Genomic DNA, 16,699 nt, shown 5'->3' with positions numbered 1-16,699 from the left:
GCATCATTTCTTAAGCCTAATGTCATTCAATGACACACCATCATTACTGAGTACATCTTAATGGAAAAAAATGAAAATGTGTTTGGACATGGAGAACGATAAAGCATTTGTATTCAGTAAGCAGTAAACTCTCAAAAGTATGGGATTGTGCTATTATTGTATTCCATCGAGGAATCCTGAAATTTCTTGTTGAGAGAAGTCTGGCTGTTTAGAAGAGGATTATGTGGAAATTTCATAAACAATTTGCTTATCTGCCATCACAAAACCTAAAGTTACAGTTTAAAGGATGCCAAAATTGTTGATATAGAATATGAATCCCACGTAGAACATGTCACTCAATTCCTCACTCCTCAAAGCCTATTTATCACTTAGTTTTTGTTCTGCTTGTTAAAAATGTACACTGTGTTGTTAGATTTGGAAATGGCAAATTGAGAGGTGACAAGGGTGGACTAAAGTTACACTGGAAGAAACATTAAAAAATAGAATCAAGCAAACAATGAGAAATATTTAAATGTGTATTCAGTGCATTGCAAGAAAAATGTAATTCACTTAAAGCTAGAAACAAGGAAAATAATTTTGGGGTGCCACAGATGAATAAATAACTTCAAGTAAAACTGCATAAAAAGAAAGAGACATTAGAGAAATAAAAACTGAAACACAAGATAAGGTAGAATACAAACAACATTAGAAAGCTTGAAAAACAGGCAAATTAGTAAATGATCTTGAGCATAGAAAAATGTGAGGTACACATCATGGCCACATTTAAAATAGAGATTAGGCAAATTGTTTTCTTTGAGGGTCATGGATCTTTAGAGCTCATTGCTTCTACAACCTTTCCAGGAAGAGTCTTTGAATACTTACAAAGCAGTTTGGTAAATTTGTGTTAAGCAAACGGGTGAAAGGCTATTTGGGTTAGGCAGACATGTGGATTTGAGATCACAGTTAGATCAGCCATGATTGAATGGTGAAGCTGGCTCGAGGGGCTGAATGGTTTACTGCTGCTCCTAATTTTGTTTTTGTAAATGGGAATATGATATGCTGAAAATTTGAGTTGAGTTATATGGAATGTAAAGAGAGTCATAAAACATAAGTAGCAGAAATTAGTTGCTCTGAATTGTATGTTGCTGTGAGGTGTCCTATATCTACACCACTTGTTAAAACCAATCAGAAATCATCTTATTTTAGGAGGGATTTATTGCCTCTTCTTCCTTCTGATTGGTACAGATGTTTTGAGCAAGTAATACAGGAAGTGACATGGCCACTGGTGTATGCCGATTACATTGAGAAATGTAACAAAAACAGAAATTGCTGGAGAAAGTGAATAGGTCTGTGGAACGAAAGCAGAAGTAATGTTTCCAGCCTTTTAATTCTTCATCAACATTCTTCACCTACACCTATATCATCCCCTGCCACTCCCGGCCTTATTGTTGGATACTATTTCCTGCAACAAGACAGAAGGAAAAGCTTGATATGATGGAATTGGATGGAAGAGGGATGTTGGGACCTAGTGAGAAGGAGAAAACTGAAGGAAATCCAGTCTTAGTAGTAGGGAAATGGTTGTTGGGGAAATCAATGGGATTGAAGGCCAATAAATCCAAGAGTCTAATAACCTACATCCCAGAGTACTAAGAGATAGCCCACGAATAGTGAATGTATCAGTGGTCCTCTTTCAAGCTTCTATAGACAATGGATCAGTTCGTATGGATTGGAGAGTAGCCAATGTAGCGATAATATTTAAAGAAGGAAGTAGAGAGAAAATCGAATTATAAGTCTCAACCATTTGCAGCCACCTCCTCAACCCATAGCTCATCACCTTGTAGTCTTGTTCTCTTTACCCAAGCCTGTTTTGTTGCCTCAGTTTCCCTGTTGTATTTGCTGCTGATAGGTTTTGTTGTGAACAGGAGCAAATAGAAGAAAGAACCAGTCTGTTTGGAAAGACAGTTGTGACTTATAATTATGAAGTGTGGCTTTTCTCTCATTAGTCACCCTGTAATTGAATTTTCCTGGGCATATTAGTGCTTTTGGATTCAACCGTGGCCTGCTTGTATTTTGAGCCCCAGTTTGTTTTTCTAGATATTTTTAATCAACCTGATCAGACATGTTAAGACATAGCTCTGGATCAGGTAGGTCTTGATGCCAAGTATTCCAACCCAGAAGTAGGGATTTTGCTCAAGTGTGAGAAATAACTTGTCAGTTTTATGGTAATTGTAGCCCTTTGACTAATTTTTGAAATATTATATTATTTTAACTTTTTGCACCATTCAGAGAAATAAGCATTGATAAATCAGATCTGAGCAAATGTGTAAGATGCAGTATTTTTGCCATGTCTTGAACAACACAATGCCTATTTTAGAACCAATTGGGGGACAAAAATCTGGAAGATGCTGAACTCCAAAATGGATTCCAGTGTTAAATTATTTTCCATACATTTATCATCTAAATGTAGAAGAGTTTTTTCCATTCTTTGTTACCAACAATTCACCTTCCAAGGTTTTTCCAAAGTGGAGTGCACAGCAATGGCCCTCAGAGCCCAGGAGCTGAAACAAAGATCAGAACCATCTAGTGAGTGACGAGGGAGGTCATCTGCTTGAGTTTGGGAGACAATAGGGAATATAATCTCTTTATTAAACTTCAGTAAAGTCAGTGTAATACTGAGTGTTATTTTCATCAAGTTAGCCCAATAAACTCTATTTAGTACTTCAGAATGAAAAGCAGGGGAAATTACTAATACAGAGCACAGTCAATATATTACTGAAATGATCATTTATTTTATGTGTGATTTCTGATGTAAATGTACATTTTACATTCACAAGCAAGGGAAGAAAATTTGCAATGATTGTCATTTTGAATTTAATGCTGTGTTTTATTTTATTATATCCAAAATCTTTTCGGAAATTATCTTTTCATTTAAATTATGTCATAAACACATAAGAAATAGGAGTAAAGACCTCAACTTGGTCTTTGTTTTGGGACTGTTCCTCCCTGGCTCCAGACCAGAATGAGGAAAATTATCCTTCCTGCATCTGTCTTTTTCATTCCTTTTAGAAATTGGTATGTTTGAATGAGATCACATTTCATTCTTGTAAACTCCAGAGGACATAGACTTTCCATAATAATCCCTCCATCTCAGCAATTAGTTTGGTTAGCCTTGTTTGCACTCTATCTCTGGCAAGAATATCTTTCTTTATGTAAGGAAAATTGCACAATACTCCAAATCTCATCAAGGCTGTATGTCATTACAGTAACACATCTTTTCTCCTGTATTCAAGTCTACTTGAAGTAAATGTCAGCATAATATTTACTTTCTGAATTGCTGTGGTGCCTGCCAACATTCACTCACAGCTTACCAATCATGGTGCCAACGGGAAGCTCTGCACACGCCAATCAATGTGCTGACATATGGATTCTGCTTGCTGGAGCTGCTACTATGCATGGATATCCGTACAAGGGCAGGATAGATTAGAGAATATTGGTATCCACACATTAACTGTCATTGACTAATAACAAGGCCATCTATGTCCCTTCAAAATTTAACTCACCTCAGCCTCTTGCTATTTAAGAAATAAAAAGGAGCAACATTGCTGAAAAGTGAATGAGCTCCCTTTTGAATAAAGTAAGAACCTCGAGAGATAGCCAGTATATCTGCAATACAAAATACTTACTTTAGAACAAATTTGTCGTGCCTGCAAAAGAAAACTTGGTCAGACTTTCTTCTGAGCCGATCTCAGCTTCGGCTCTTAGAGCTATACTTTTACTTCATGCTGCAACTTCACTTCACGTCAGCAGAAGTACTAAAGTACAAAACTTTTTTAACTAGGGATGAACAATACCTGTAAATACAAACTTCTACTTTTTGAATATATTTAGACTCTATAAGTTTAACTCTGAAATTCTCTGGCTGAATTCAGCATTCTGGAGCTTCTAAATTAGCTGGTGGGCTCTGCCATATTGAGTTGTAGTCTGTCACAGGTACAAAATTAATTTTTTATCTAAAATATGGAAACCTCATGAAGTGCACAGGAGTTGATTTTATTCTTGAGGAAAACGTTATTATCTAACATGTCTTGAAGTATGATCCATTTTCAACATCTCATGATTTCCATAATTGTATGCGTATACTGTGAAATACAAAATATTCATCTGGACAGTGCCAAAACTTGCACATACTGATGTTTGAGATTAATCCAGGCAGTAAAGCAATATTAGAAAAAGTGTTTGAAGATTTGTAGTTTGCTTTAAAATATCGTATAACCCTTTGTATAGGTTTGTTTTAAATGCACCAAACAAAGAAGCTAAATATCATGGCCAGCTTTCATTGCACAAAAAAGTGTTGGTAGCCTGCCATTAAATAACTTGAAGCAGGTTTTATTGTACTGCTATGCCTAAACATGGGGATGTTTTAATTTCACGGAGAAGAGATTTTTAAAAAGTGTCTATACTTCACTGATAATTAGAAGATAGTTTATTAAAGTTGTACGTAACTTTAAAATTTGAAATAACTTCCTCCTAATATTTTTCCTGCATTGTTAGAAAAATGATTTTTGTAGCAATTTTCTGAATTTAAAAAAAAATCCTGTTTACAAATAAATTAAGGCTCTTCTTGCCTGTTCACAGCAAGAGATGACAAGCCATATGACTGCACTGTGATTTTAGAATTTTGATAATGTAATATCAGGAATAAGTTTAGTGATGAGTTTACAGATAGAATTGTTTAAAAGCTGGTAACTAAATTTCTCCTTAAATAAACTTCCAAGGGAGAAACATTTATCTCGATTTGATTACTGAAGAGTCTTGTGAATTTTAAGGAAAAGATGCAAATGATAGGCAAATATGAAAGCTTTCCACCAGTTTTGATTTTCTGAAGAAAGGTTTTTGTTGACAAACTCGATTTAAATTTATTTAAACTCCTTTCTTTACAGATAGAGTGCATTACTTTGATTTTAATTCCACATAGTTCTCCAGCTAAGTAAGTGGTTTAGAATCTGCTGTTAGGTCTTGTTGACTCGTTGTTTAAGCTAGTGGATGTTGTTCAGGTGCTCAGACACTATGTTCCCCTTTGCTTGTAGTTCACTTGAAACACAATCACTTGAATATCGTAGGCAAGATTTTAAAATATTTTGTGTGGGGTAAATTGCAATGTGATCCTACATCTGACCATCCTTTTTACCTGCATCTGGAATTCTATTTTCATTTCTCAGCACTGGATCTCAGAAGCGAATATCAGCCTTGGAGTTGGCATGGTGCAGAATGATGCCAAGATGAGCAGGCTTAAATTGTGAAGGCATGTTGCTCAGATGATGACTAAATCTCTTGACCATAGAAAATTAAGTGATGAGCTAATTTTATAGTACATCTAGAAAAGCTATTATCTGCAACAGAATACAGAACAAGGGAGCACAGTTTTAAAGTTAAGCTGTTCAGGTGTTCCCGATGTTCTTCATATAATGAGTTGTGGAAATCTGGAAGTTTCTTCTCAAAAAAAGTTATTGAGGCTTGGTCAGTTGGACATTTATACCAATTTCTTGGGTAAGGATCTTAAGGAGTACAGAACACAGAATAAATTGAGTGAAATACAGATCAACTATGATTTAATTGAGTGGTAAAACATTACTGCTCCAACAAGTCTTTAAGTTTCTTCAAATAAGAAATAGGTTATGTACTGTCTTTAATCTTTAAAGCAATCCTTTTGTTTTATTTCACGATTACTTGTGTTCTCACAAACACAAATATGAATATTGTGGGATCTGAATGTGACTCTGGAAAGGAGTGGGGGTGGGGCATTTTATTTGGTATTCGTTTACACTTTGCATTTGCATTGAGCAAAAGAGGATTGCAACTATCCAAACTTATTTCAGTTATAATACTTAGAATCAGCAGCAAGTGAAGAATTTCATTAAGTCCTTCTGGTCTGGAGAAGAGCCTAAATTCCAGAGTTGAAAGAACTTTGTTCTAAATGGCTGTAGTCATTTATATATTTAATGAAAAGCCGTTGCTGTGCTATGAGCTGCAGTTGAGATTTTGTTTATTCTCTGACTGTAAAGTAATTACAGTCTTGATTAAATTGTATTCACCAGTACAATGTATAACTTTTATTAAACCAGATGGATGTGCATTTTAAAAGTGTTTAAATATGCCAACAAAGGAATTAATAGAAATTGATAATATTCTGTGCATCTTCAAATTTCATGTCAAGAAAATTAACATTTATTTAATAGGTGATATGATGAATTGTCTCACATAATGACTTTAAGTGGAATTCCCTCTTGTGCAGAATCGCTGCCGCTGCCTTTCTTTTCAATGTTGGTATGCAGTTCTGAATGGTTTATGGGAAACAGATGCTTTTTGTTTTATTCTTTGCTGCCTGACATTGTCCTGTTGGCAATATTAAAAATATTTTCAAAGCTAACTTAAATTATAGTGTTTCCTAAGTAAATATATTGGATAAATACACTGGGGAATTTTAAGATGTCTGTCAATGACTTTTGGCATTCTTCAAAAGACTTGGCCACAAGCTCAATTTTTTTCATAACATATTGTGAAAGGCAGCCGATTTTTTTTTCGTAAGATGTTGTGGCCTCCAACCTTTTAGTACAAAGGATGTAGTGTACACAACAAATGTCTTCCTTCAGAAACTGCGAATCGTCTTTTCAGACTTCCTGTTTCTGACAGCAGCTAGAAAGGATTATGATAAATGTAATTGCTGATTTGCTTTAGGCATATTCTTTGTGTTATAAAGTTGCTCAATAGAATTTTTTTACAGTAATTAGACTCAAGGCAGTCAATTTCAAAAAGGGATGTATTCTAGGAAGAAATGTCAAGGTTAGCAATCTGTTTAAACCACATCTATAAGAAAAATGTAAAGCTTCCTTTAGGTAGCAGTCAGGATAATACCGCCTTTGATTTTGTTAAGTATGTTAACTGCTATTTTGCTGTGAAGCACGGAGGGTTATAAAGACCTCTTGCTGTATAAAGTGCAGCCAGCCATTTCTTGGCTAATAATTTTAATATTTATAACTTTCATTTAAATTTAGCTCTTAGTCTTGGTGTAACCATTCGAAAAAATTCTGAGTAGAGGCATAGTGCTTCCCCTAAGAGATTAAATCAATGTGAAAACAGGTCAATGCTTGTTATTTGTCCTTGCCAATTTTTGGTGTTCTGGAGAGAAGCCCTGAATTATACTTTCTCTGTCTTTTTAGAGGACCTTGGTTAAAGTGGAATAAGCTATGGGGAGAAAAGTATAAATTAAAAACCAAGATAATTAGACCTCAAGGTTTAGTACAAGGATTCAGACGAAAATGGCATGGCTTTATTGGTTTCTTCGGAAAACACAGGGGAACCATGCTTTGATCAGTATATATTTAAGCTACACAAGGATCATAAGAAGTAAACAAATGAAGGGTCATTTGACTGGAGAAATTAAGAATAATTTGGAGAGTAATCAAGAACTTCATTATGCACATGTTCTGGATGTAAGTTTGCTCACTGAGCTGGAACCTAAGCTACAAATCTCAAAACTCATTATGCATGTATGTCTGAAATAAACAAATGTAGATTTTTAATTGTGAATCTTCTCTTGGACTATTGGGAGGTGACACATGGTTATTATATACTTCCCCAAAAAAGGAAAGATAGGTTGAAGAGTTACTTTTGCCTCCCCCACAGTATGAATGAGGGGTTATTCAACTGAAGAAATTAAGAATAATTTGGAGAGTAATCAAGAACATCATTATACATGTGTGTTTGAAATTGATAACAGATAATACCAATGTAAACCAAAATGCTTTTCTGATAGAAAGGTAAATTTTAATGAAAGTGGCTAGGTGGGAATGGCAAATTTTTTGTACGTGATGTAACTGTACATTAATGATGGAAGCATTTTAGAAACTGAGATGCCAAGGAGGGATAGAAGAGGCTGTATTTAGAGTCTTTACTAAATAATTTTAATTTGATTTTTTGAAGTAATGCAAAGTAAGTTCAGCTTTTTGTTTTTCAATTTTTACAGCAGCAATTCTTGGACCAGCAACGCATGCAACAGCTTCATGTGTATCAGGCTTCTGTAGCTATGGGAAGTATGTCTGTGACAGACAGGCATCAACCACTCTGCAGAGCCCAGTCCTCCCCAGCAACTGCAAACTTAAAAAATCCTGGCACTGAGAAACCTATCAAGCACCTTTTCACTACTGGTAAGGGAACTGCAGAAAAAGCTGCAAGATCTCAAAGTAACAGCTGTGTTGTTATGAATTAATGAGTAGACACATTTGACTCGTAAGAACCAACAATGCAGGGAAAATATACTGGGGCACAAGACTTTGAAAAGTTAGCCATTCATTGCAAATCTGAAGTATTATTCTTATCAAGGTTTAACAATATGACATTTACATCCAATATGGATGAATTTATAAGTTTGAACTGTTCATAATCCAAAGTAAATATGGTAGGAATAATAATTGCACAACTTATTCTTTTCGTTGTAAATGCAACATGATTGGAGTAATCCTTAGACAAGTCTTAAATTTAAAGTCCTGTGCTCTTCACAATTTTTGTATTACCAATTTGACCACAGCCATGAGAGGTCTTGTGGCTTGGTTGGTAGCACCCCTGCCTCTGAGCCAAAACATCACCTAATGCATTTTAAAACTTGAATTACTTAGTTTCATTTGACTATAAATTATTTGTTTTCTGAAATGGGAACTAAAGTGATGAAATACTTGCTTGTGTTGCAAGTTTCAATCTCCCTTTTTCTTAATTTTTATGGGTTTTATTCCTCTGGTCAGAATATGCTTTGCTCACTTATTTTTGTATACTTCAACATAAAACATGGCAAAATCAGCTTATTAATATTTGAATCTTTTTTAACATCATCAATGTCTGCTTACACTTTTATTCCCTGGCTAATCTAATAAGGTTTCTTAAGACATTTCAGCAAAATAGAAAGGAACTAAAGATTAGGAAAGAAACATTGGAATAGTAACCAAAAGCAAGATTGAAAGGACCCTTGAAGTAGGTAAAGGAATAACCAAGATGAATCGGCATAGATAGTCTCGTTATATATTGAGCTGAAACAGCTGAAAACATTTCACCTGAAATGTCGAAAAAAGAAAGGGGCAATGTCAAGAAGGCATGGGTGGCATCCTGGCTCAATGGTTTACACTGCTGCCTCACAGCACCAGGGACCCCAGTTTGATTCCACCCTTAGGCAACTGTCCATGTGGAGTTTGCATATTCTCTCCGTGTCTGCATGAGTTTCCTTTGAGTGCTCCAGTTTCCTCCCACAGTCCAAAGATGTGCAGGTCAGGTGGATTGGACATGCTAAATTGCCAATAGTGTCCCAGGATGTGTAGGTTAGATGGATTAGCCATGGGAAATGCATGGTTACAGGGATAGGGTAGGTAGGATGTTTATCAGAAGGTTGATGTGGACCTGATGGGCCTAATGGCTTGCTTCTACACTATAGGCATTCTATGATATTTTCTTGTTCTGGTATTGAATTATAATTCATAATTAAAATTCTTTACATTTTCTATGCATTTGTGATCAGTGAACCAAACATGTCCACATTGTTTACTATTTAAAAAAATTAACTGAAGAGAATTGGAATCTATACAACATAAAATGCCTCATAATTCCTGGGATGGGAGGCATAAATTGGTAGCAAATTATTCAGAAGTAGTAAACATTCAGAAAGAAATTCGGCAATGTTAATTGAATTTGGCACAATGTCCAGTGGTTTCTACTTCACAAACTTTCCAGTTAATTTTAATGTGTATTTAAAAGCATCTGATCTCTGTGATAGCCAGCTTGGGATAGAATATAACTGGTATAGTAAAATGATAGCTCCCATTCTAAATTTTATTTCTAAATAACCTAAAGGTGTAGTTAGCCATGACCTGCTCGAAAGCAAAACTAACTCATTAAAATGAAAACTGGTGAACTGATGTTGCTCATGAAGGCATGTGTCCATATAGTTGGATTCACTACAGATGCTGTAGAATATTTTTACTTTTATGCTCAGAACCTTCCTTACATTCTGGTTTACCTCCAGACCACAAGGTTTTTTTCAAAGGATAATGCTGTCATAATATCCTAAACTTATAGAACATAGAAAGGTACAGCTGAACAGTGGATTTCTCATTGAAATCTTACATTACCAGCTAGCATTCCATTACTGCTTCCAGTACAATGTGCTAGGGGGTATAGAAATTGAAAGATTGAGTAAATAAATGTGTGACCAGAAAAATAGTGCAGCAAGGAGAACTTTAGATTTCTGTGGCATTGGGGCTGACTCTTGGGTTGATGGGACTTGGACAAGGAGGATTCATTAAACATGTAGCAGGACTGGGACTGAGGGAGATTTACTAGTGCAGTTGGGAAAAATTGTCAAGGGGATAGGAATTTAAGAGCGAATTCAGATAGAATAAAGCTAGTTATGTGTAATAGGAAAGCTGGAAATACAAATACATAGCAACAGAAACAAATCCTAGAATCAAACTGTGTCAAATTGCAGAATAGTGTTAAAGAAGCAAAATTAACCATGCTGAATTGATGATGCGAGTGAATGCAAAAAGCTGTGATTTAACTTTGCTGTTATGGAGACATACCTACAGTGTGACCAAAACTTGGAACTTATATGAAAGGGTGTTCAAAGGGGCAAGGCAAAAAGAAAAGGGGGTGGGATAGTACTGATAATAAGGGATCAGTGTATGAGTGAGAGATAATATCAATTAAAAGAACAAAAGGCAGCAATAAATGGGAGGAGTGGTATATAGGCCACCAAACAGTTGAAAATCAGAGGTGCATATAGCGAGGGGAATGTAGCTGACTTCAATTGACATATAGTCTCAGAATTTCCATTGAACATCAAAGCAGTGGAGGAAGAATTCTTGGTATGTGTTTGAGATAGTTTTCTGGACCAGTACATTGAGGGACCAATGAGGTCAATGGCTATTTTAAATTTAGTATTATGCAAAGAGAAAGGACGAATTAATAATATAGTTGTAAAAGATCCTTCAGGAAGCAGTGACCATAGTATAACATGATTTTCTATTACGTTTGGAAAAAGTATAATTCAATCTGAAACTAGTGTTGAAGCATAAACAAAGTAATTATTGAGTTATGAAAAGCAAGTTGGTCATGCTAGATTGAAACAATACATTAAAAGGTTTAATGTAAAAAAGCAAGAAACATAAAAGCAGATCATAAAAGCATGTATAGTTATGTAAAAAGAAGATGCTTGTGGTTGTTGGAGGTCAGTGATCTCTGATTCAGAACATCTCTGGAGGAGTTACTCAGGCCCAACGACCTATTGCTGCTTCTTCAATTACCTTCCCTCCATCATAAGGTCAGAAGTGAGGATGTTTGCCAACGATTGCACAATGTTCATCACCATTCGCAACTCCTCAGATACTGAAACAGTGTCTGTCCATGTGCGATAAGACTTGAATAGTGTCTAGACTTGGGTTGAAAAATGGCATTGTGCACCACGCAACTGCCATGAAATGACCTTCACCAGTAAAAGAGAATCTAATCATCATTCTATGACATTCAATGGCATTACCATCACTGAAACCTGCCCTTATTGTCAGCATCCTGACAATTATCATTGACCAGAATTTCACCTGGGCTAATCAGATAAATACAGTGGCCACATTGGCAGGTCAGAGGCCAGGAATCCTACAGAGAGTAATTTACATCCTGACTCTGCAGAGCCTGCCACCGTCTGCAAGGCACATGTCATGAGTGCAATGGAATACATAAGATAAGAGGCCTTGGTGTTAGAAGTAGTTTGTCATTTATATAAATTATTTGGATGAGAATATTGGAGCGTGGTTATTAAGTTTGGGATGATACTAAAATTGATGGTGTAGTGGACAGTGAAGATGGATATCTAAGAGTACAATGAGATCTTGATCTACTGGGCCAGCGGGCCAAGGAATGGCAAATGGGGATTAATGTGGAAAAATATGGGGTGTTGCATTTTGGTAAGGCAACCCAGGTCAGGACTTACATAGTTAATGGTATGGTCATATGGAGTGTTGTCAAACAGATATAGAGGTGCAGGTGCATTGTTCCTTTAAAGTAATGTCAAAAGTAGACAGGGTGGTGAAGAAGCTGTTTGTCACACTTGCCTTCATCAGTCAAAACATGAATACAGGAGTTGGGTCATTATGTTACAACTGTACAAGACATTGGTAAGGGCACATTTGGAGCACTGCGTACAATTCTGGTTGCCCTGTTATTAAACTGGAAAGGGTACAAAAAAGATTTACAAGGATGTAAGCAACACTGGAAGGTTTGAGTTAGAAGGAGAGACTGAATAGACTGGGACTTTTTTCCCAAAGCGGAGGAGACTGAGGGTTAACCTTATAGAGGTTTATAAAATCATGAAGGGCAGAGATTAGGTTAATAGCCATGGGAGGGGAGTTCAAAACTAGAGTACGTAGATTTAAAGTGAGAGGGGGAAGATTTAAATGGGCCTGAGGGGCAAGAGAGTAGCGCATATACAGTACAAGCTGCCAGAGTGAGTGGTAGAGGGGGGTACAATTACAACATTTAAAAGACATTTGACCAGGTACATGAATAGGAAAGATTTAGAGGGATATGGGCCAACTTCAGGCAAAAGGGGCTAGTTCAATTTAGGAAACCTGGTTGGCATGGACGATTTGGGCCGAAGGGCCTCTTTTCATGCTGTTTGTTTCTATGATTCTATATTGGCAAAGGTAAAGAATTAGTTCATGGATAGAAAACAGCGAGTGAAAATAAGGGGTTCTTTTTCAGGTTGGTGTCCTGTGACCATTGAAGTTTCACAGAGATCAGTGCTTGGACTGCAACTGTTTACAATATATGTTAGTGATTTGGAGGGAAAATGTGAACGTACTGTGCCGAATTTGCAAGTGACTCAAAAATAGTTGGAAAGACCGATTGTAAGAAGGTTACAACAAGAAGTTCCCTGAGAGATATCGATACGTTAGGTAACTGGGCAAAAAGTTGGCAAATGGAGTGTAATGTGAGAAAAATGTGAAGTTGTTCCTTTTGGAAGGAGAACAAAATAATGATATTGAAAACAACAAATGCTGGAGATCACAGTGGGTCAGACAGCATCCTTGGAGAGAGAGCAAGCTAACATTTTGAGTCGAGATGACTCAAGTCAAGTGTGGAGAGGACAGCATTTATGCCATAGTTTGGGAGAAGTGGGGGGAGTGGGTGTAGTGTGCTGATGGAGAAAAGATGTTGATAGTCCAGATTAAGTGATCGGAACTTATCAACATCTTTTATAGAGTCATAGAGATGTACAGCATGGAAACAGACCCTTCGGTCCAACCCGTCCATGCCGACCAGATATCCCAACCCAATCTCATCCCAACCTGCCAGCACCCAGCCCATATCCCTGCAAACCCTTCCTATTCATATACCTATCCAAATGCCTCTTAAATGTTGCAATTGTACCAGCCTCCACCACATCCTCTGGCAGCTCATTCCATATACGTACCACCCTCTGCATGAAAAAGTTGCCCTTTAGATATCTTTTATATCTTTCCCCTCTCACTCTAAACCTATGTCCTCTAGTTCTGGACTCCCTGACCCCAGGGAAAAGACTTTGTCTATTTATCCTTTCCATGCCCCTCATAATTATGTAAACCTCTATAAGATCACTCCTCAGCCTCCGACGCTCCAGGGAAAACAGCCCCAGCCTGTTCAGCCTCTCCCTGTAGCTCAGATCCTCCAACCCTGGCAACATCCTCGTAAATCTTTTCTGAACCCTTTCAAGTTTCACAACATCTTTCCGATAGGAAGGAGACCAGAACTGCACGCAATATTCCAACATGGCCTAACCAATGTCCTGTACAGCCGCAACATGACCTCCCAACTCCTGTACTCAATACTCTGACCAATAAAGGAAAGCATACCAAACACCGCCTTCACTATCCTATCTACCTGCGACTCCACTTTAAAGGAGCTATGAACTTGCTCGCCAAGGTCTCTTTGTTCAGCAACACTCCTTAGGACCTTACCATTAAGTGTATAAGTCCTGCTAAGATTGGCTTTCCCAAAATGCAGCACTTCGCATTTATCTAAATTAAACTCCATCTGCCACTTCTCAGCCCATTGGCCCATCTGGTCCAGATCCTGTTGTAATTGGAGATAACCTTCTTCGCTGTCCACTACACCTCCAATTTTGGTGTCATCTGCAAACTTACTAACTGTACCTCTTATGCTCATATCCAAATCATTTATGTAAATGACAAAAAGTAGAGGGTCCAGCACTGATCCTTGTGGTACTCCACTGGTCACAGGTCTCCAGTCTGATAAACAACCCTCCACCACCACCCTCTGTCTTCTAACTTTGAGCTAGTTCTGTATCCAAATGGCTAGTTCTCCCTGTATTCCATGAGATCTAACCTTGCTAATCAGACTCCCATGGGGAACCTTGTCGAACACTTTACCGAAGTCCATATAGATCACATCTACTGCTCTGCCCTCATCAATTTTCTTTATTACTTCTTCAAAAAACTCAATCAAGTTTGTGATTTCTCACGCAAAAAGCCATGTTGACTATCCCGAATCAGTGCTTGCCTTTCCAAATACATGTACATCCTGTCCCTCAGGATTCCCTCCAACAACTTGCCCACCACCGAGGTTGGGATCACCGGTCTATAGATCACTGGCTTGTTTTTACCGCCCTTCTTAAACAGTGGCACCACATTTGCCAACCTCCAGTCTTCCGGCACCTCACCTGTGACTATTGATGATACAAATATCTCAGCAAGAGGCCCAGCAATCACTTCTCCAGCTTCCCACAGAGTTCGAGGGTACACCTGATCAGGTCCTGAGGATTTATCTACCTTTATCTTTTCTCTATCAGCACCTGATATTCACTACCTCCATCCCCAGTTCACCCAAACTATAGCATAAATGCTGTCCCCTCCACACTTGACTTCAGCTGTGATAAAGTCATCTAGACTCAAAACGTTATCTTGCTGTCTATCCATGGATGCTGTCTGACTCACTCTGAACTCCAGCATTTGTTGTTTTCAGTACAGATTCCAAATTCTGCAGTAATTTGTTCCTCCAAAAGAACGATATTATTTAATGGAGAAAAACTGCAGAAGGTTACAACACTAATTTGGGGTGCTTGTACATGAAATGCAGCAGGTAATCAGGAAGGCTTATTGAATGTAAGCCTTTACTTCAAGAGGGTTAGAATATAAGAATAGGGAGGTCTTACTACAATTGTGCAGGCTACTCATGAACTGTGAGCCGTCTTGGTCCCCTTATTTAAGGAAAGATGTTATTTCACTGGAGTAAGTTATAGAAGGTTCAGTAAGGTGATCCCTGACATGGAGGGATTGTCTAAACAAGTTGGGATGCTCCTCACTGGAATTCATAAGCATGAGATGCGATCTCATTGAAGCATATAGGATTCTTTAAAGGACTTCACAGGGTAAACGCTGAGATGATTTTTCCACTCATGGGAGAGTCTAGAACCAGAGGGCATGGTCTCAGAATAGAGGGGCACTAAATTAAGACTGAGACGTAAAGGAATTTCGTCTCTGAGGGTTGAGTGTCTTTGGAACTCCTTGCCACAGTTAGTGTGAGGGTAGAGCTCTTATGTACATTTAAGGCTAAGATAGATGGATTCTTTGATATTCAGGGAAGCAAGGATTACAGGAAAAATGCAGGCAAGTGGATGTGAGGAATGTTGGATCAGCCATGATTCTACTGAATAACAGAGCAGGCTGGAAGAGCTGAATACTAATTCCCATGGTGTTGTGGTCTTCTGGATTGAGGATTAGTTAACAGACAGAAACTATATTAGGTGTAAATGCTCAAGTTCACAGACTGTGACCCATGGTTACTGCAAGGGTCAATGCTTTAACCCCAGCTGTTCACAATCTATATAAGTGATTTGGATGTGGGGGCCAATTATAATATTCTGGTATTTGTAGATGATACAAATCTTGGGAATATGAATTGTCAGCAAGGTGCAAAGTAGCTTTAAGAGGATTTACAGGCTAAGTGAGTGGGCAGGAAAATGTCACATGGCACATAATATAGATAAATAGGAGATATCTACATTGGTAGGAAGAATGGAGAGACAAAGTATTTCTTAATTGAGAGATTGAAGAGAATTGATGCCCAAAGGGATCTTAGTCTAATGGTTCATACATCGCTGAAAACTAACATGCAGGTGCTACAAACAATTCAGAAAGTGAATGGTATGCTAGCCTTTATTACAAAAGGATTTAAGTACGTGAGCATAGAAGTCTTCCTTCAATTGTGTAGAACACTAGTGAGACTGCACCCTGTATATTGTGAACAGTTCTGGCCCCCTTGCTGAAGAAAGGATTTATTTGCCATATAGGGAGAATGATTAGAGGTTTGCCAAATTGATTCCTGTATGGAAGGACTATCTTATGAAGAGCGATCTAGGAGATTGTGCCTGCATGCGAAGAATGAAAGGTGATCTCGTTAAAACTTACAATATGTCTAAAGGGTAGGTACAGAAAGGATGTTTCCGCTGGCTGTAGGGGTATCTCTGAATAAAGTAAAAATCATTTATGACAAACGAATAGGGATTTATTTACTTAAAACTGTAAACCTTTGGAATTTTCTTCCCTGAAAGGCTGTGGAAGCTCTGTCATTGAGAAAGATCAGTACCACAATTGATTAATGTTTAGTTACTATTGATATCAAGGAATTT

At 37.5% G+C, this 16,699-nt stretch overlaps 1 protein-coding gene across 11 annotated transcripts in view; it reads left to right on the top strand.

The window, feature by feature from the left end:
* hdac5 (histone deacetylase 5) overlaps positions 1 to 16,699 on the top strand; it is a 361,492-nt gene that overhangs the window by 262,027 nt on the left and 82,766 nt on the right. For 10 of the 11 annotated variants that reach the window (XM_072561648.1, XM_072561646.1, XM_072561640.1 and 7 more), the window contains one exon: positions 8,003 to 8,183. In XM_072561648.1, coding sequence (XP_072417749.1) covers positions 8,003 to 8,183 — 181 coding nt within the window. The remainder of the gene's footprint in view (positions 1 to 8,002; positions 8,184 to 16,699) is intronic. The other variant, XM_072561638.1, reaches the window with a different exon arrangement.

Source organism: Chiloscyllium punctatum, chromosome 42, assembly GCF_047496795.1.
Source record: "Chiloscyllium punctatum isolate Juve2018m chromosome 42, sChiPun1.3, whole genome shotgun sequence".
Classification (NCBI taxonomy): domain Eukaryota; kingdom Metazoa; phylum Chordata; class Chondrichthyes; order Orectolobiformes; family Hemiscylliidae; genus Chiloscyllium; species Chiloscyllium punctatum.
This window is presented reverse-complemented; position numbering and strand designations above follow the sequence as displayed.